The 22,462-nt window shown below is 34.8% G+C and overlaps 1 protein-coding gene across 5 annotated transcripts in view; it reads right to left on the bottom strand.

The window, feature by feature from the left end:
* The window catches only part of CCSER1 (coiled-coil serine rich protein 1), a 1,275,653-nt gene that overhangs the window by 831,333 nt on the left and 421,858 nt on the right, over positions 1-22,462 (bottom strand). For all 5 annotated transcript variants that reach the window (XM_078445883.2, XM_078445885.2, XM_078445887.2 and 2 more), the window contains exon 6: positions 16,371-16,578. In XM_078445883.2, coding sequence (XP_078302009.1) covers positions 16,371-16,578 — 208 coding nt within the window. The remainder of the gene's footprint in view (positions 1-16,370; positions 16,579-22,462) is intronic.

Below are 22,462 nucleotides of genomic sequence, written 5' to 3'. Positions count from 1 at the left end.
ATACATATATATGGATATACATATGTTATATAACCACCAGCTGTCAATAAAAAATGTCCATTATATATATATATATATATATATATATATGTATACACACACACATATATGAAATGTCCTATCCCTAATACAAAAGACAGAGAGAGGTGGGTAATCTACTCCTTGTTTTCCAACCAATAGGAAGAAATATCAGTGCACAGGAAGCAAAGGTGAAAGCCAGGGCCAAAATCCACGGAGGAATACTAAATTAACAGAATCTAGTGAAGAAAAGGAGGTAAGAGATAACAATAAGATTCTAATAAATGACTCAAGTAAAGATTGCAAATGTAGACATATGCCCTGGTGTGCATTTTAAGAGCATCGCACAATTTTCTGCAATGTTGGATGACTAATACAGTCAAATCTAATCTGACAGGAAGGAAGTAAATACATGACAAATAACTATTTTAAGGTGTTTGCTTTTTGGGTCTATTTTTACACTTGATCTTAGCCAAAAGGCCGAGAAACGATTTTTTGGATCTATTTTTAAGAGCCTTTTGCATCCTACATCCCAACCCCAACACATTCTATTACATGCACTCAACAATTCCCAACACATACAGACACTGTGTGCATACACACACATGTGTGGGTAACCACCTCCACACACACCCCCACATACCCCCCCATATACCAGCATCCTAGTATTTCTTCCATTCCTTAATATTGCAATATTCTCAAATCAACACTTGAATTGTAGACTATCTTTCAACAATAAATTATTATAGTTTGCTGTATGCACAAAGAGGTAGGTGTTATATGCAGGGTTTTTGCTCCCAAAATCAATGCCAGCAGTTTCTTGGCCTGTGGTCTACACAGTTATAAGCATCCCCAGCAATATTAAGTGTTTTTTTGACCACTATCCATTACCAAAAACTTGTTTCCTTTTCTGATGGTTTCTTAAGGGGAAAATACATACATACATATAATACTTTGGTAGGTACAAAGCAATTTGCCAGTAAAAATGAATAGTCTTAGATGTCATCTTAGTACAGAGAAATGTCCAGAAGAAACAATTCAAGAATACATACATGTTGCAATTGTTTTTTCTCCAGTGGCAATTAAATTTGACAAAGCTCCAGCCAAGGAAATTTCTCAAGTTGTTAATTTTTTTTTCAAGAATGGGTAGTGAATGAGGGAGCCTTATAATATTAGAAAATCAGCCTTAGGTTTCAAAACAGCCGTAGGCTGCAACAAAGGCATACTGGGACATAGAACTTTCAGTAGATAGAGAATTCATCCACACCTTATCTATAACCATGTGTCCAAATCATGCTAGATATTCAGAGTTAAATGAAAGAAAACAACATGCTAACTGAAAAGTTTTTGCAAAGCCCTAAATAAGAAATAAATATCATAACATAATTAATACAGCACTGCATTTTGGGGTGACTGTGTGGCTCAGTCAGTTAAGCAACCCATTTTGACTCAGATCACAATCTCACGGTTCGTGAGTTCCAGCCCCACATCGAGTTCTGTGTTGACACCTCAGAGCCTGCATCCTGCTTCGGATTCTGTGTCTCCCTCTCTCTCTGCCTCTCCCCTGCTCTCTCACAAAATAAAATATTAAAAAAAATTAAACTGCATTATAATTAAAATTCATCCTAGATTATACTACAACATATTTTAAATCATATGTGGTAAATCTACACAAAGTGCCACCTTGAGGGAAAGCAGAATTGTTCGGGGAAGACAAAGACGGAATTGTATGCTTGCTGAAACAGAAGCTTAGAAAATTACTTCTATAACTGAATTTCTTGCAAAAAAATCATTTAAAAACAGACTTATGGGGGCCCAGGTGGTTCAGCTAGTTAAGCATCTGACTCTTGATTTTGGTTCAAGTCATGATCTCACGGTTGGTGAGTTCGAGCCCCACATTGGACTCTGCGCTAATAGTGTGGCGCTTGCTTGGAATTCTCTCTCTCATTCCTTCCCTCTCTGCTTCTTCCCTGCTTATATGCATGCGCTCTCACTCTCTCTCTCTCTCAAAAAATAAAAACTAAAAAAAATTTAAAAAATAATAAAAACAGACTTATAGGGATACCTGGGTGGCTCAGTTGGTTGAGCGTTTGACTTCAGTTCAGGTCATGATCTTGAGGTCTGTGAGTTTGAGCCCCATGTCAGGCTCTGTGCTGACCACTCAGAGCCTGGAGCTTGCTTCATATCCTGTGTCTCCCTGTCTTTCTGCCCTTTTCCTGTTGGGCTCTGTGCTGACTGCTCAGAGCCTGGAGCCTGCTTCATATTCTGTGTCTCCCTCTCTCTCTGTCCTTTTCCCACTTGCCCTCTCTCTCTCAAAAGTAAATAAACATTAAAAAAATAATAATAAACCAGACTTATATTTCAGCATTTATAAATATTTATTAAAAACATTTTTTTATTTTGTTTTCATTTTATTTTTTAAAAGTTTATTTATTTTGAGAAAGAGAGAGAGAGAGAGAAAGCACACGGGGGAGGGGCATAAAGAGAGAAGATGAGAGAGAGAATCTCAAGTAGATTCTATGCTGTCAGGACAGAATCCTATGGTGGGGCTTGATCCCAGGAACCGGGAGATCATGACCTGAGCTGAAATCAGGAGTCAGATGCTAACCTACTGAGCCATATAGGTGCCCCTAAAATTTATTATTTTAAAATCAAGAAATAGGTACTATATTTGGACATATTATTCACTGACATCTATTAAAAATTTACTATAAAATCATGCAATTTGATCAGAGATTTAGAAAGGTGAACAAGCAGTATTTAGGAAATCTGACCACCAAAGAATCTCTGCAACAAACCTGGGGCTCAAGGACTGTGCTTCACCTCTGGAGCATGTAAGAAATAGAAATACCAAAATCAAGGGCCCATTCTAGAAGAAATAAGTCTCATGAATGTGCTATTGAGCTGGGAATCAAATCGCAATCTGTTTAACAAATTTAGAATTAGTACTAGAATAAGCTGTTTTTGTTTTTGCTTTTTAAAGGAGGTGGGGAAGAAGAGAGAGAAGGGAACTAACATTTAAATTCTCTCCATTGCCAGACACAATTTAAATCTAACCTTCACAATAAAATTTATAATAATTTTTATCCTCTTATTATATGTGAGGAAACCAAAAGCTCATTGAAGCAACTGAATAAAATAGAACAAAATAATATTTTTAAATTATTGTAAATCTAAGACTTGAATTCAGGTTCGCTTAATGGCAAATGCATGATCTTTATTTCACTATTGGTCCTCAGACTTTGTAATGATAACAAAATAGTAACTAATATATACTGGGCATTTGCTCTGTGTCCTATACTGTTCCATGCATTTTAAGCATATTAACACATGTAATATTCTCAACAAACCTAAGTGATATGTTAATGTTATTATCCCCAGAGTTTAACTGGCCTGGAGTCATTCAGTTAGTAAGTAAAGGTATGGGATTTAGACTATATGTTCTGGCTCCTAAAAGTAATGCTCTTAACTACACAATGCCTCCTCACTATACTTTAATCACCTCTTTTTGAAGTAGTATGGAATGATAGGCTCAGGCCAGAACCCAAATCTGGCCTTCTGCCTATTTCTCTAAATAAAGTTGTACAGGACTCCAGCTATGCTCATTTGTTTATGCTACCTGGCTGCTTTCTTACTACTTATAACTAGTTGAGTTGCAATGCAGACTTTATGGCCAGGACTTTACAGAAAAAAAGTTACCTGACCTCTAATGAAGACCATGGATAACAAAAAATTTACATATTTTTGAGGAAAGTGAATCAAATCTTTCTTGATAATTCATTATTCTTTTTAAACTTCTATCTCCTCATACTTACAGAAGCTGTCTAATCAAAGAGAATAAGACAAATAGATCTACTTTTTTTCTCACTTATTTGTTATAAATATAATTAGAGTCATTTTGATTTTATTAATAGCTACTCCTCTAAAACACAACAAAAAATAAACTATTTAAAACTATAATATTTGCAAGAGTAGATATCTGTATTTCTATTAGTAAATTTACACTAAAATAATGGCGATAGTTTTTCAGGTTTCTATTTTCATTAAGGTTAAAATGAAATAATTAAGAAATAACTGCCCTCCATCTAAATGAGTCACTAGAGGCTAAAACACTTTTTGCTCATCTGTAAACATGTGAATACTTTAAGGTTTATATTTCTTCCAAGCAATTGCATTATGTTTCTAAATGTGTAACGCCATCTTTTATACACTCAGTGATTAAGAACAGGCATTTTCACTGTAATTAAATATGCCTTTGTTTCTGATTTTCAAACAAAAACAAAACACAATTTCAGTAAAAATGTGTCTCAGAGGAACACAATCGCAGGCTTTCCACAGGACCATTTGCTTAAGTGGCTCTCTGTTCTCTCTCTCCCTCCCCCACCAGAAGTGTTGAAAGCTCAGAGTATCCCCTGGAGGTTCTGCAGGGTGCCATCTGCTGTGTGTCTGTTATGTTGCAGCCTGAAATTCTTGATGCCAGATTTAGCCCATTAAATTACACAATAGTATGTGAGTTGTATTACAACTGAGACATTAATGCTGGATTCATGAAGAAAAGGGAGAGACATGCATAGCAAAACCATATTAGTGGTTATTTGATTAATTACTGAATGTGATTATAACAGGTTCAATGAGGGTGGTGTTCATTGTTTACATTACAGGCTACAGTCTTTTTGGACTCTCTTCATTTTTAAATAAGCAATAAAATAATACACAAGACCAGCAGATGATATAAGTACACATACCAGGAAAGAATTACCTGGCTGATAGGCATAGGCTTTCTTACCTTGATCCCGCTTCATTTTTATTTTGACATCAAATAAATATCACAAGATACATTGATGGCAAAGAAATAGCCAACATATTTCTGCAATTTTAGCAGGCAGAGGTAGTGTTGTAGGGGATGGGATTGGTGGACAGGAAGCCATTCAGTGTATGAATAATTTGGAGAGAGGAGAAAGACAAAGCACTAGCAGAGGAGGGGTAGCAGAGACACAGGGAGATACAGAATCTGAAGCAGCCTCTGGGGTCTGAGCTGTCAGCACAGAGCCTGACGTGGCGCTCGAACTCATGAACCATGAGATCATGACCTGAGCCGAGGTCGGACACTTAACCAAGTAAGCCACCCAGGCACCCCAGAAAGACTGAGTTTTTTAACACAACATTAAACACATATAAGAAAATATTATATGTATGTAATAATTTTGAAGAAATATATACAGAAATGTACTGCTAATACAATAAATGTTATCTACAAAGTCCTCTGCCGGCTTCTCCTTAACTGTACGTGCTTACCTCTCTTCCTACCCATTATCTCTACATAGGTAATCTTATCTTGAACATTATGTTTAACTTCTTATATTTCTTCTCATGGTTTTAGTGTATATTAGTATATTAGTACTATTAGTGTATTAGTATATACTATATATGTACAGACACACTAGTGTGTATATATGCATATATATATTCTTTAATGATATTTAACTTTGTTCATTTTTTAACTCTTCTATATGAATTTATCTATGACTTGGTTTTTGTACTCAAAATACTCTTTGTGGGACATAATAATACATAAACATAAACCATTCTATCATATGAATATATTATACCCAGAGGGAGAATAATGTGGTACAAGCGGTTTGGAAAAACCATATCATTGAGTAATTTTGAATATGTACTTAGTAATTCCATTTCTGGAAGAGACCGGATATTTAGGAAGAGACTAGTGTCTTGCCCAGAGTCACATGTACCTAGTGCGAACTGATACTCAAATTTGAGAAGTCTATTCCAGTATGGCCTAGTAAATTGCAATCACTATGCTCGATTGCCTTTGCAGTATAATAATCTTAATATAAATAACATTTTTCAAAAGAAAAATAACACCTCAATATGGAGGATACTCATGTAAAATGAATTTGCTTATCGTTCTTAAGTAGCCTAATAAAATTATAATATCCTTCCAAAACTAAACATGTCTTACTTTAAGATAAGTTTTGAAAATTATTTCAGGACATGTATTATTCATTTTCATATCCTCAAACACAGAGAGTAACACCTTATAAATAAATGAACCAATAATTTAACAACTGAGAACCTGGTGGAAATGGTTACTATTTCTATTCTAGGCTGTTTATTTATTTATTTATTTATTTACTTATTTATTTATAATGTTTATTAATTTTTGAGAGAGAGAGAGAGAGTGAACAGGGGAGGAGCAGAGAGAGAGAGGGAGACAGAATCTGAAGCAGGCTCCAGGCTCTGAGCTGTCAGCAGAGCCCGACGCAGGGCTGGAACCCACAAGCCATGAGATCATGACCTGAACTGAAGTGGGAAGCTTAACCAACTAAGCCACCCAGGTGCCCCTAGGCTGTTGTTTTATAAATGAACACTTCTACTAGGTCATTTTACATACTGAAATTCCTAGTGCTTAGGTAAGTTACTTTTGGAATTAATGGATTTCCAAAATCCATTGATTGTTATCTTTTCTTTTCTTTTCTTGTCATACTTACTTTATAGCACCATCCCACAACTTGCCATTCTTGAAGCCATGTTCTCTCTTGACTTCTTGACATTAAAACTTAGTATTCTTCCCTTCTTATCAGACACTCTTTTTCTTGATTTTCCATCATTAAATACTGGAACATCTCGCTCTGGTTTTAGGTAAAAGTTCTCTCTTCCGTAGCTTTAAACGGAATCTACATAATCTTGAATACTCTATCTATATTTCTAGCCCTAATCTTTCTGGGTTCGTAGACATATGAATTTGAATTTCTACTTGCTACAGTCCCTATATTTCTAAAGGAACACCTCCACCTTAACCTGGCCAAAACAGAACTTGTTTCCTTCCTGTCTCACACAGGTTACTCCTCTCCTACTCTTCCTAATCTCAGGAAGTAGCAAGAACAGGTGCCCATTACTCAAGTTACAAGTCTCAGTTACACTTGTTTTCCTCTTTCCATCACCACCCAATTCCAATCCATAGCAATTATTGTTGGCATTACTTTCAAAACACATAACACATATTTTTCCTTCACACTGCCTCAAGTGCTACCACCATGATCTGTTACAATCATTTCTAACTTGTAAAAACCTTTCTTATATATTGACTGAAAACAGGAAATTCAGTTGACATGCAGTAGCTCTTTAGCCAGAGAATGTCAGTTTAAATGTACTGCCTCAGTTGAAAGTCCAGAAAACCATAAATGGGAACAATACTTCTATCTTTAGTTTCAACTAACATAACTTTTATTAACAATGATTAATAATGAATTGTTATTCAGTAAATACAACATTTTGTCCTAGTAAAGAACATTTACTAGTATATTTCCAAGTATTTAAGAAATCTCTAATATTTGTCACCTGGCTTGACATAGTCTTTAATAATCACACAAACAAGGTAATTGCAGTAACTCATATTCATGGATACTTTCCCCTACATTCTCAGTGTCATAACCTTTTTATTGTTTAATTGTCCAAATAACCTTATGGTATATTTAATAAAGTTTCATATGATGAAATAGAGACCCAAACCTTAATCAACTTGTAGCAGCTATTAACTGGCAGAAGTGAAAATCACTCCTAGAAGATCTTAATGATCTCAAATACCCGTGATCTTTACCATCTAATATATTTCCTCCAGGGGGACTTTGTTAGTGAAATGGGGCTGGGAATTAGGAAATGATTTTTCACTGCCTTTTCAAATCTTTCCTAGAGGACTATCAAAAGTTAAATAACAGAAGAGCCATGGAATTATTCTTCCCTTCCCTTCTTATCTATTTTCCAGATCAAATTTTATAGTCTTATAAAGAGCCACACCTCTTGTAAGCAGAATATTCTTATTCAGTAACCTATGCATTCTCAGTGAATCTAAGATATGCTATCGTCTAAGCCAGAGGTTACTTTGAGACGTATAAAAGTATAGAATGGGATCCCTTGTTTCACATGAAGATTGTGTTACACTGTTTTTTTAAACTTGTTACTCTAACGAAAAAGAAAATTAAGCTCTAATAACAATTTATAAGAATCAACAATAGTGCTCTAACTACATCTGCATGATAAATGGTCATACTTCATTTACAGGTCTCACAAAGGAAGAACAGAAATTCCACAAAATGGAAGCACTGACAGGGGAGTTATCAGTTATGTGATGACATTCCACATGGTGTCATATTAAGTGTGTAATTGGATGAGCTTTGATAAAAATACAAGCCTATACAACAACTATACCAAGCCAGATGTAAACATTTATTTTTATTACCACAGAAATTTATTAGAAGTAGAGCTATTCTGAAAGCTAGAAAGGTAGCGCTGCAGAATACCTAGTTTAGCCAGACAAAAGGTGTCCTGCTAGAGGTTTTAGGGTATGGCTCACAGATCCTCTCAACCAAACAATGACATTTTTCAAAAGCTTAAGCAGGTTGTTCATCAGCTACTTCAAGTTAAAGGGTTTATTTTGAAGACGTTTGGTGATGTGGCTTTTGTCTAATGGAGTATCTAATGGAATATCTAATGGAATGGATGAATTCCTAATAAGAGTCATAAGAGATCTAAAAATAATTTAAGAGAATTCTATTCATAGAAACATTCCACAATTTGGACTTAAAGGGAAAGAAACATTACAAAATGAAGACTTCTCTGGAAACCAACATCTCCAAACACATGTAAGAATGGGATAACTATTCAGAAGCAAATAACGTGCTAACTTTATAAAACAAAACAAAACAAAAAAGAATGACTTGGAGGGTAGAACCAAGAGTACAGATGGCAGACCTAAAAGCCATGAAGAATCATTCCCAGGCACTGAGGACTAAACAAGAAACTGCTAAACTATGCATTAGTTCACAGGTCTTCAAATGGAGAACTGAACTTGGATTGCTTTACTTAAGCCTTATCTACAACTTCACATGCCTTTACAGGAAAAGACTCTGATGATGTAATGGAATGATACTTTGGGTGCCCTCGAGGGGTAAATATACTTTGAATTGTGAGGGATGCATCATCATTGGGGTCCCAAAGATAGACTATTGTAGCTTGTGTAGCAAAGGCCACTTTTTTTTTTTTTTTTTTTGTATAGTGATTTTTCACTTTTGTATAGTACTCTCCCACACTAATAGCAAGGCTGGCCTTTATTACCAACAAATTTCACAAAACTGATGATATGTTACTTCTGAGATGAGATTATAAAAGACACTGCTCATTTTTGTATCATGCTTTTTCTTTTGGATTGTCTTGGGACAAGACACTCTTGGGAAGCCAGATGGGAACATACATGGTGAGGAACTGAGGCTCCGGCCACCAGCAGTGAAGAACTGAATCCTCCTGCCACAGCTAATGAATGAGCTAGGAAGTGAATCCTCAAATACAGCCAAACTTCCATATGACCTCAGCAATGGCTGACATTTTGAGGGCAACCTCATGAGAGCCTTTCAGCCAGAACCAGTACATAAGCTGCTCTCACTGTCCTGACCACAGAAATCATAAGATAAAAACCTTTGTTGTTTTGGACCACCAGATAATTTTCTATGGAGCAATACATAATTTTATTACAACTTTCTATTTTTGTATCCTTGAACCTGCCTAAATCCACGTTTTATTGTTCCTATTAGGCATATTATAAACTTTTTAATAGAATTCTTAGGGATCTGTCTATAAACCACCATGTCATCTACTGATAGAGGTAGTTTTACATTTTCTTTCCTATATTTAAGGTTTTAATGCTTTTGCTTTTTCTTTTTATGTTTATTTATTTTTGAGAAAGAGACAGAATGAGAGTGGGGGAGGGGCACAGAAGGAGACAGAATCCAAAGCAGGCTGAGCTGTCAGCACAGAGCCTGACATGGGGCTTGAACTCCTGAACCATAAGATCATGACTTGAGCTGAAGTTGGAAGCTTAACCAACTGAGCAACCCAGGCACCCCATCTTAAGTTTTTTTTAATGTATGATAGAATTCAGCACTGAAACTCCTGGGCTTTTTCTTTGCTTTTCTTTTTTTTAATGTGAATGATTTTTCTCCTTCTTCTCCTCCTTCTCCTTCTTCTTTTCCTTCCTTTAATAATAACATCTATTTATTTAATAGAAATTGGACTATGCAGACTTTTACTTTCTTCTTGTGTCATTTTGGAAAATTAGATTTTTCTTTTTTTTTTTAATTTTTTTTTTTTAACATTTATTTATTTTTGAGACAGAGAGAGACAGAGCATGAATGGGGGAGGGGCAGAGAGAGAGGGAGACACAGAATCGGAAGCAGGCTCCAGGCTCTGAGCCATCAGCCCAGAGCCTGACGCGGGGCTCGAACTCACTGACCGCGAGATCGTGACCTGAGCCGAAGTCGGACGCTCAACCGACTGAGCCACCCAGGTGCCCCGGAAAATTAGATTTTTCAAGAGATTTGTGCTTTTCATCAATATTGTTATATTTGTGGTCATACTGCTGTTAATAATATCACCTTATTTTCCTTTCAATGTTTTTAAGATTTGTACTGATTATTCCTGCCTTGATTCATTGATGATATTAGTAATTTGTGTTTCTTCTTTTATTTTTTCTTCTACGGTCTTTTTTTTTTTTTTTTTTTTAACTTCTCAAAAAAAAACAATTTGGGGATCATAAATTTTCCTGTTTTTTAAATGTTTATTTTTTTTTAACATTTATTTATTATTGAAAGACAGAGAGAGTCAGAGAGTGATCAGGGGAGGGGCAGAGGGAGAGGGAGACACAGAATCTGAAGCAGGCTCCAGGCTCTGAGCTGTCAGCACAGAGCCCGACGCAGGGCTCGAATTCACAAACCGTCTGATCATGACCTGAGCCGAAGTCGGGCGCTTAACCGACTGAGCCACCCAGGTGCCCCTTAAATGTTTATTTTTGAGAGAAAGTATGTTGCCCTTGTGTGTGAGCAGGAGAGGGGCAGAGAAACAGGGAGACAGAATCCCAAGCAGGCTTTGCACTATACTCACAGAGCTAACATGGGGCTCCAATACAGGAACCACGAGATCATGACCTGAGCTGAAATCAAGAGTCAGATGTTTAACCAACTGAATCGCCCTAGGGTTCATAAATTTTCTATTACCTCATTTCAACTCTATTAAGTTTGTTCTTCATGTTTCTTTCTAGTCCCTCCCTTAGGTTTAATTTGCTCTTCTAGTTAACAAAAAAACTTAGATTGTCAATTATAGCACTTTCTTCCTTTAAATATAAACTTTTATTTTTTTACATATGTATTTGATTTTTGAGAGAGAGAGAGTGAGCAAGTGCACAAGCAAGGGAGAAGGACAGAGGGAAAAAAATGTTAAGCAGGCCCCGTGCTCAGTGGAAGTTCAATGTGAGACTGGATTCCATGACTGTGAGATCATGACCTGAGCCAAAATCAAGAGTCAGAATCTCAATAAACTGAGCCACCCAGGTACCCCTTAAATATAAACTTTTAAAACTATAAACTTCCTTCGAAGCATGGTTGCAATGCTATACCACAAAGTTTAGATTTTCATCTTATATTACCATCATTATCATCTCACTCAAATCACTTTAAAATTTCCCTTGAGGTTTGAAATTGATTCATGAGGTTTATAGTAATTGGTTGTTTAATTTCCAAGTATTTGATCTCTTGTTATTTTATCATTCCTGACTCCTGATTTAATTCCATTGTTCTAAAAAAATGTACTCCATAGATTTCTACATTTGAAATTTATTGAGACTTTTTTATGACCCAGCATGTACTCTGTCTTGGTGATGCATTTGCAAAGAATGTATAATTCTATTATTAATTGTAGTAATCTATAAATGTCAGTTAGGTTAAAGAAGTTGGTAATGTTCAAATATTCTGAAACTCTTCTGATTTCGTTTAGTTGTTTTATCAATTCTAGAGAACAGAGTTAAAATCAACTATGATATGAATTTGTCTATTTCTCCATCTAGTTCTGTCATATTTTACACCATAAATTTACAAGCTACTTAAATAAGCCATCCACATATATGATTATGTTTCCCTGATGAACTCTTTCATCAGTATGAAACATAGGTCTTTGATTCTGGTAACATGTCTTATTATATCTGACAGTACAGCCATTCATTTTCTTGTGTTTTTAGTTTTAATAGTACTTCTTTTCCAATTTTTACTTTAAACAAATTTTTTAGCAAGCAAAAACAAACAAACATAAAGCAGATAGCAGAAACGTGATTTTGTTATTTTCAAAAGATAAATACAAAGTGAAGTCTAATTATTACACTGCTATCTGCATTTACATGGGTAATTGCTTGCTTTTGGTAAATTTCCTTACTTTATGACTCAATAATTGCTTTTCCTGTCTATAATTATCCATTGCTGGTGTTACTATTCTATAGGCTTTTCATTTGCTCTTGACATGTGCTGATAGAAAAAAATGTCAGTTATAAAATTGTTTGAAACAGGGGCACCTGGGTGGCTCAGTTGGTTGGGCGTCCGACTTCGGCTCAGGTCATGATCTCGTGGTCCGCGAGTTCAAGCCCCGCGTCGGGCTCTGTACTGACAGCTCAGAGCCTAGAGCCTGGAGCCTGTTTCAGATTCTGTGTCTCCCTCTCTCTCTCTGACCTTCCCCCATTCATGCTCTGTCTCTATCTCAAAAATGAATAAATGTTAAAAAAAAATTTTAAGTCGTTGGAATCATTTTACTGAAATATCTTTAAAAAAACACAAAAAAATTCTTAAATGTCCATTGAATAGTGATGAATGGTGAAGTTCAAAACATTCCAAATGTCATCATATATTTGTGAATTAAATTTATAATTAAAAATAAGAAAAAATACCTTTGAAAATTTTGTTATTATTTTTGGAGATATTAAAATTAAATAGTTTGAATTATTAGGTTGTTGAGAAAAGAAAAAGGAAAATAAGCTTTTTAGTCAATTACCAGCCTAACTTTGCATGGTTTTATAAATTATACTGATTCTCAAATAAATAGTTCTCTGACTTTTCACATTGTTAGAATAGTTACATTGTTAGAATAGATTCATCTCATGATATTAACTTTTTAAAATTTGTTTAACATTTTTCTAACTTTTTTTTAATGTCTCTTGATTCAGGAACTTTGCTAGGTACATTCCCAGGATTCATTTATTAAATATAAACTAAGACGGCATGGGTAGCAGTGGGGGATTACAAATGACCTTAGGTAAATATTCTTATTAGTTGTTATCTTTCTAGAAATTTATACTACTCATCTCACCTGAAATCTCTTCCCAGTAGCCCTCTTGGTTAATTACCATATACTGCAAACAAATTTCATGAGGGAGTACAAAAAGGAAACAGAGCAAACTAAAAGGAAACAGAACAGAAACTATCTCTGCAGGTATTAAACATTCTCTTCTTTTACAGCTAATAGAATTATGTGGAAAAAAATAACAAAAGAGGAAGAAAAAAAATGGCATAGTTTCCCCGTTTGCTACAGTCACTTTTATCGCTAATGCTAAAAATGACAATAGAATTTCTAAGGGCCCAAAGTCAGTCTTTTTTTTTTTTTTTTTTTTTTTTTAATAAAGGTGTTAATGTTTGGGTTGTTGGGAATATGCACATGCATCTTAATAATGGTAACTTATCTTCAAAGAGGGGAGACAAAATTAAAAGTGTGAGGTTCCACTCAAAATATTCACATTTAACCTACCTCAGAATTAAAATTTAAGACATCAACAGAGCATCATTAGGAAAAACATCAAATAGGAGCATTTTTTAATGTGATATATTAAACTCATTAGTTCCTTTTTATTTTAAAAATCAAATAGTTGAGATCTTCTGCAGCTAAAAAATAATCTGTGTATAAAAGTGGGACTACATTTCATAAAAATGTAACCATCAAATAAGAATAATTTTTCTATATTAAAAAAGTTTTGTTAATCTAAGATGAGTAATTGGTATTAAACTCAAATTAAGTAAGGAAATGTAGATTGTCATTTGAAAATTCCTGGTTTAGAGAACAATTTTTTTTTTTAATTTATTTATTTAAGTAATTTCTACACCCAGTGTGGGGCTCTCATAACCCTGAGATCAATAGCCACCTGCTCTAATGACCGAGCCAGCCAGGTGCCCTAAGAATATTTAAATAAACAATTTTCTTTTAAGGCATTCATTATAAAAACAACTAGAACAGTTGTCAATGTTAATCAAATCATAATATTGCTTTTTGTGTTGACAATAAAGAATAAGACCCTGCTCTCTGAATGGCTTACCAAACATGTAATTATTGCTCATTATACATGAGCTTTAAAAATAAATTGTCTTCAGTTTCTTCAAATGTTCTTTAATGAATAAAAGCAGATGGAAGTATAAAGACAATTGCAATATATTCAGAACATTAACTCTACAGTGAATATCACTAAATATTTTTAAATTATAAAATTAAGTACACTAAGAAAACCCCTTGACACTTCCTGTCTGTTCTTCCTACTTCCTTTTTACTTGTTGATTTTTTAATTAAAACTCAGACCAAGGGAGAGGTAGAAAGATGAACAGATGAACATTACAGACTTTGAGATTAATATCTTTTAATATAACAGCTGTTATTAAGCTTGCCTTGTTCAAAGAGATTCAGGCTGCATGTTAAGCCAAAGGTCAGGGAGATTTAACAAGTGCAGCAAAACACTTACGTTGTCAGTACAGGGACCTCATAGTCATACATATAGTAGTATGCTCTAACTACTTAATAGGCTTACCAAAAACTGGAAGCCCTAATTTGTAGTATTTGTTAATTTCTGTGGCATAATACTCCCATGTGGCTGATTTCAAGTTGCCAAAATGACATAAATGAATCTAAAATTGGAAAAATATGCACAGTAACTGTTATATTTTCACATAGAGAGCCAATAGATGTAAATAAATGCATGAGTGTAGTTAATAGAATATAGTAAAATAAATAATAAATGATAGGTTTTGAGTACAGATTACCCTTCTAAAAATATAATGTGCTTCATCATAAGTGTATATAATTTAATTTTATGATGGTCCTTAACTGCCAGCTCATAAAATTCCTGAAATTCTAACAGTGATTGAAAATAAAACCACTACTCCTGCACCCCACCTGCATAGATTCTAGCAATATAAACCGGTATGGAATGCAGATATTTCTTCCAGTTTTTACTTTAACATCTGACAAGAACACATGACTGAATAACCCCAATCGTCTATGGCATCATTTCTCTTAAATTCCCTCTCTCTTTCTGATTCCATTCTGGCCTCTAGCAGTAGCTGCTAGCATTATTATCATTACCCATGTGTTATTAGTGGTCATCTTTGTAAGGAAGCCATGATACTACTCATTCTAAATAGTTATATTTTCTGTTCTTACATTATTTATTATCATCTCCTATCAAGACAAATCAATTGAACAATAATGGGATATAGTAAAAAAGTGACTTTGAAGTCAGAAATATCAACCTGCTGTCTTGAATTCACACCTAGTGGAGGAAAGATATTTAACATTTCTGACGACTCACTTTACATATCTAAAATAATGTTAATGTGTATGCTGTTTATAGAAATCCCCCCCAAAATAGATGTAATTATAAAAATATATCCATGGGGCGCCTGGGTGGCTCAGTCAGTAAGGCATGGACTTCGGCTCAGCTCATTATCTCATGGTTAGCGAGAGTTCCAGTATCAGACTCTGTGCTGATAGAGCAGAGCCTGCTTTGGATCATCTGCCTCCCTCTCTCTCTGCCCCTCCTCTGCTTGCATGCATGCACACATACTCTCTCTCTCTCTCAAACATAAACATTAAAAAATAATATAATCCATAACATACCTAAATCCTAAAGGATGGCTGATTACTGGCCTTAAAGATGAAATAATCCATCATGTATTCTCCTAACAAATTCATCATCTAACAGCACAAATGTAGAAGGGCAACTGTATTCAGTGGGTAAAATCAGTCAAACATTCAGATTACATTTTACTAGACTGTTTTTACTGGAACAAAAATGACTAAACTACTTTTATGGAATCATATAAATAAAGCCTCAGTATCATTAAAATGAAGTCCATTTAATAGGTCTCTCAATAGCTTTATAGCAACATAGAAATGTAACTTAATAACTGATGCCTGTTTCTCTTTAATCCACTTTGCCCAGGTTTGGTGTCACTTTATTCTTTTTTTTTTTTTTTTTTTTTCACTTCCTTCATAGAATCTTAGAATTCTGGAGCTTAAGAGTACTTATAAACCAGAGCTCCATGTCCTTCATTTGACAAAGGAGAGCGCTAAATTGCAAGACAATGCCTGACCTCTGCTCAGTGTCATTCACTTAATTATTGAAAGAAGTAGGCACTAACCAGTCTATAGACTCCACTGTCTACCAGCACTGAGAGACATTAATCTTAGAGTAAACCATTAATTACCTCTTGAAGAACTCTCTTCATCTTTAATAATAATGTCTTGACAGCTGTGCAGTCCTGTAACATCAATCTGAAAGGCAGAGAGTCTAAGCCTCCATTTTCTTCCACACCTTGCAGGGGCCAATCTGCAGATGGACTGGGGGGCATTCGGCTCATATGGGAACACCTGACTTCCTGATCAATGTCTTTTGTTAATTTCAGGGAAAGATTCCTAATAAGAAAAAAAAGAACAAAAAATTACAATGTAGCATATTCAAAGCAGTATTTTTCCAAGTTGTTGATCAATGTCAGTAGTGAGCTACAAAAAAATTCCTTGTGATGTGTATCAATTCCTCTTAGTATTAGTCTTTGAAAATTCTGAGACCCTTTGTCAAAATGCCCATGTTAGTGTCTTCTATCCTATTTTCTCTAAGACTGATAAGAATAAAATGGAATATAAAATTTAGATTTCACAGTATGCATAATAGTTCATTTACGACAGAATTTTCAAAAATTTATCAGGTTTTAGTTGTGAACTACCCTGGTGTCTGGCGCATATTAGGCTGACTCAGTAAGTAAGCATATAATTGAAGTTGAAAAAATGAATACGATAATGAGCGAATGAATAAAGCATAAATTTTGGTAATAATCTATGCAATATGTCATCTACATACACAAATTTTTCTGCAAGGTGATCTGTTATGCATTGCAAGGCTGCCACCCTTGGTTCAAAATTTCCTAACACTCTTACAATAAAGTAATTAGGCGCATGTTTTTAAAATTCCTTTTAGTTAGATTGCTATTTCTTTGAACCTCTTTGTCCAGTCATATATCGAAACATCATTGAAGACTGACAAACGTTTTAGAAACCATACAGGTGTGAAGTTCCGTGACTAATTTCAGGAGTTTACTGAGGTTCAGTGGATTATAGTTTAACATTTACAAATCTAAGAATCTCTATAATTTTCAGATAGTTAAGAATGGGCTATATACAGAAATTCATTTAGGAGATAAATTAGCTATTTGTTTTATACTTCAAAAGACTGAATGTATTCATAATTCCAACAAGAGACAATGATGGCATTTTTTCACAATTATACAAAACATCCATATTGTGTCCAGCGAGCAATAATGGCTGAAGTTGGATAATAGGATACAGGCTTACAGGATATATTCACTGACCTCAAGACGCTCACCACATTTATTAGTAGGTGGTACTGAAAGAATATCAGTTACCTTGAACAACATGGATTTGAACTGTGTGGGTCCATTGTTTTTGATAATTATAGTACATTATATAAATGTTTTTTCCTCAGGATTTTCTTCACAACATTTTCTTTTCCCTAGTTTACTTTATTGTAAGAAAACAGTATATAATACACATAACATACAAAATATGTGTTAATTGACTGTTACTGATAAGGCTTCTGTTCAATAATAGGCTATTAGTAGATAATTTTGGGGGAGAGTCAAAAGTTACACACAGATTCTTGACTGTGCAGGGGTCAGCACCTCTAACCCCTGGGTTGTTCAAGGGTCAACTGCAATATTCTTTCACATATGAAAAACAGACATTTTCACCTGAAAACATCTGACTTCTAAATGAAAAAGTTGGCTACGAGACCACTATAATCAAAATCATTCTTAATTAGGTTGAGGTCGTGAAACAGACTATTAAACAGGGCTACTACTCAGCTGCAAAAGATAACACAGCCATCCTGTTGTATGTTTATGAGCTACCTTCTGATTGGCCCCTGAGGTTTATAATTGTTAAATATTTTATAATTCAACCTTTTTAACAATAGACTTTTATTGGGCCAAAAATAACCAAGTGATTCTGGGTAAATTCACCTAAAAAAAAAATCCCTGTATTTGACAAGAAAAGGAAAAGTCTCTAATATGAACCCATAGTTTCCTCTCACAAAGACCATCCATAATAATGCCAGGAGGATAAAGCTAGTTCACATACTCTCCTGTCCCTGCATTAGCAGGGCTCACTAGATAATAAAATCTGTGCACTTTGGGACATATACCACTCTGTCTGCCAACTCTCTGAATGATTATAGTTTCAGAAGAGTGAAAAAAATATGCATTATAACAAAAAAGATAGACAGTCCCTTAACTTGGCCAAAAAAGTAGGGGTTGGGTCAGGGGGAATACCCTGATACAGTGGGTCACTAATCACAACTACTACAAATAAACAACAAAGACATTGTAATCTCCACTGAACACATATACAGTTCACCCTCTCTGTGCCAACTCCATGAATCTTCAGTAGAATTGCTCAGTAATATTTACACTTGCCTTGTTGCTCATGAATACTGTTCAAGTCTTTATAACTAAAAATTTAATGCTTAGTTTTTCCACAGCAAAGGAAACCATCAACAAAATGGCAAGGTAACCTACTGAAATGGGAGAATATATTACAAATGATATACCAAATAAGGAATTAAGATCCAAATACATAAAGAATTTATACAATTCAACACCATAAAAACCCCAAAAAATCCAATTAAAATGTGGGCAAAGGACATAGACATTTTTTTTTTTCAAAAAGACATATATACAGATGACAGACACATGAAAAGATGCCCAATGTCATACATCATCAGGGAAATGCAAATCAAAACCCAGGGAGATGTCACCTTACACTCGTCAGAATGGCTAGAATCAAAGAGAGAAGAAGGGCACTTGCGTGGCTCAGTTGGTTGAGCATCTGACTCTTGATTTTGACTGGGGTCATGATCTCAGGAGTCATGAGTTCGAGCCCTATGTCAGGTGCTGACAGAGTGGACCCTGCCTGGGATTCTCTCTCTCTTTCCCTCCCTCTCTGCCTCTTAATAATAATAAATTAAATAATTTAATTTATTACTAAAATAAATAAATAAACTTAAAAAAGAGAGAGAGAGAGAGAAAGTATTTTGATTAGCACAGGAATTAAAATTAAGCTGTTCAGATAAAGCGTACATGGGATCATTCTGTTACTATTTCTTACAACTGCAGTAAGTCTATAACTGTCTCAAAACAAAAAGTTTAATTAAAAAATTTATCAACATTTAGATAAAGTTGAATTTAAACTTATGGACCTTTCTCAGTCTGTAAGTACCACAAAAATGAAGGTTTTGAGTAAAATTAACAGGAAAGCTCATAAACGTTACATTAAATGTATTCTTGAAAGTTTCAACTTGAAAAACTTGAGTTTTAACTGGCACTTCAAACATCTAACTTAAACTACTACAGTGAACTGGCTCTGTACTTTTGTCACTGGAATTCTTTGTGTGAAAGGTATTTTCTACCTAGCTGGTTGAACAGTTCTGCTGCAATTCTATTTTCAATATGACAAATTTAATAAGAAAATGGATATCTTAAAATAAAATTAGAATGATTAAAGGAGTCTTCCTTATCAGGGAGAAAAAAATAAAATGATTTTCATGATTTTTTTCTTCTCATTTAGTTAGAAGGAGCACTATCATTTTGATAGTGAGAAATTTTCTTTCCACCCACATCATTTGGAAACCTCCCAATATAATGGCCACAATGACTAACAAAATACAAGATCATGTCAGTTGCAAAGGATTGATGCCCTTATCTGTCAAAGGAGCTGTTCCTTATTTAGTGCACTGACACCTTTCATTATAGCACATATCTATGGCCATAAAGGATCTCAATGATTTACACTTTATAATATGGCTGTAATTTCTGAAGCAGATTTCCAAGGAATGAAAAATTAAAAGTAATCTTTTTTGACCACCATAATAAATAAACATATGCATACACCTCTTTCCAAAGCTTCATTAAGTAGATCTGTAGAAAATAATAGTTTCTGAAAACCTTACTTTTGGAAACTTATTTTTATTTAATTTTCATTTTAAAAAGGATTGAGTTATCTATGGTAAATTCAATTTTACTTGAATAATTCTAAGACAGGTATTCCAGAACTAAAAACTGTCTGTGTAAGAAACTAACCACAGGAAGCCTATTGTTGATAAATAAGCTGTTTTTCTCATATTTCTTTTCGAAATATATTGTTCACTGAAAGTGTCATTTGGGGGGAAAACTTGTATATCAAATTTGTTTTATAGTTGAATAGTTAGCTTCGTTACTGAAAGGACAAAACCGGCATCCCTCCCTCCACAGTAGTATAGTGGTTATAACAACTGGTTAACACTTTCAATTTAGATATAAATTTACATTTGAGGAGGATTTCACTACCACCTGAAGTGATGGGTAGAAAAAAGCAAGATATGGAGAAAGGCAAGCTAAAATACAAATAACATAACAGACAAAGTCCTCTTTGATCTAGCAACTGTCTGCCTTACCATACCTTATTTTCTAACAACTGTCTCATTGTTGGATTTTTAAAAATTTTTTAAATGTTTATTTATTTTTGAGAGACAGAGAGTGAGCTGGGAGGGGCAGAGAGAGAGAGAGAGGGAGACACAGAATCCAAAGCAGGATCCAGGCTCTGAACTGTCAGAGCCCTAAGCAGGGCTCAAAATCAGGAAAGGTTGAGATCATGACCTGAGTCAGATGCTTAACTGACTGAGCCACCTAGGCGCCCCTCCTTGTTTTTTAAGCTCCAAGTACACCAGCCTTCATACAGGCCCTCCAATGTGCCAAACTTCATCTTGCCTCAGGAATTTTGTGTATGTGTTTCTATCTGCATAAAAAGTTTGCTTACACGTGTGCCTTCAGAGCTCTGCTTAAAAGACAACACTTCTTAAGGAAACCCCCTTTGCATCTATGTAAAAACACACAGGTTCCTCTTCTCTATGCTAAGCCTTCCTTTGTAGCACTTAACCACAATGCAGTTAAAATATTAATTTGAAGAGACCACTGGGAACACACTGGATTAAGCTGACCTATACTTCACCTCCTGTTCCAAATATGAAGAAATACTGGATGAATTATAAGAACATTTATTTTTAAACATATTACAGCACAGGAAGGAAAGACAAAAATTTCTGGATGCCAAAAGGGTAAAGTTAAAACAGCAATAATTATATGAGTTGCCACTGTAGTGGTTTCACGGTGTTGAACTTGGATGCAGTCTGAAAAAACAGAAGCTGCAGTGCCCATGCAGATTTAGGAGAGTATCTGCCAGGAACAAAGAAGCATTACAGTACTCGATGAGAGTTCCAAGCTTAAAAAACAAAAAACAAAACAACAACAAAAAAAAAACAAACCAAAAAACAAGTATCAATCTGATTCACTTTTAAAATAACCATCTGCTAGAACAATACTCTTCCTTCTTTAAAGGAAGACAATAAAATACAGACTCTCAGAAATAAGTAAGCCAGGGGCACCTGAGTGGTTCAATCCCTTGAGCCTCTGACTTGATTTTGACTTAGGTCATGATCCCAGGGTCATGGGATCAAGTCCTGTGTTGAGCTCCATGTAGAGTGTGGAGCCTGCTTAAGATATTCGGTCTATCTCTCTCTCTCTCAAATAAAAAAAAAAAATCCACAATGTCTGGCAACTATTCAAATGAATAGACATGCAAAGAAGAAAAAAGAGAGACAAAAACAATTAATAGACATTATGATATGACCCATATGCTGAAATTATCAGACAAGGATTTCAAGCAACTATTATAAATATGTCCAAAGCCTTAAAACGAGAAGTGGACATAATGAATAAATAGATGGTTGTTCTCATCAGAGAAATGAAAACTATAAAACAAGGAACCAAAATGGAAACTCTAGAATCAATTGATGCAGTTTCTGAAAGAAAAAAAAAAATATATATATATGGCAGACATTGTTGGTTGTCTGTCCACTACTGATTCACACCTCCTTCCTTCTTTAAAATAGAAACAAGAAAAAAAAAAAAACTCCCCAGTCTGTTCAAACTCTGGCTCTATCATGGCTCCATGAAACAACAGACTGGTGGGGTTCTTGAAGGACATGTTTCCTCTCTGGTAAAAAGAGACACAGGAAAAGGCAGGAAAGATCTTTTTCCCTTTGAATGTTATTTTGATGTAATGTACTTCTTGAAACTATTGATGGATTCTGCATAGAAAGAGACTCAGCTGTGAAAAAAAAAAAAACTGAAGAGAAAAAAGTAGGTAGACCTGGCTCCTTGATAATGTCATTGTTTCTTTGAATTAACCGACA

Source organism: Panthera onca, chromosome B1 (assembly GCF_046562875.1).
Source record: "Panthera onca isolate mPanOnc1 chromosome B1, mPanOnc1 haplotype 2, whole genome shotgun sequence".
Classification (NCBI taxonomy): Eukaryota; Metazoa; Chordata; class Mammalia; order Carnivora; family Felidae; genus Panthera; species Panthera onca.
The sequence above is the reverse complement of the archived record's forward strand: the minus strand, read 5'-3'. Positions and strand labels throughout refer to the sequence as shown.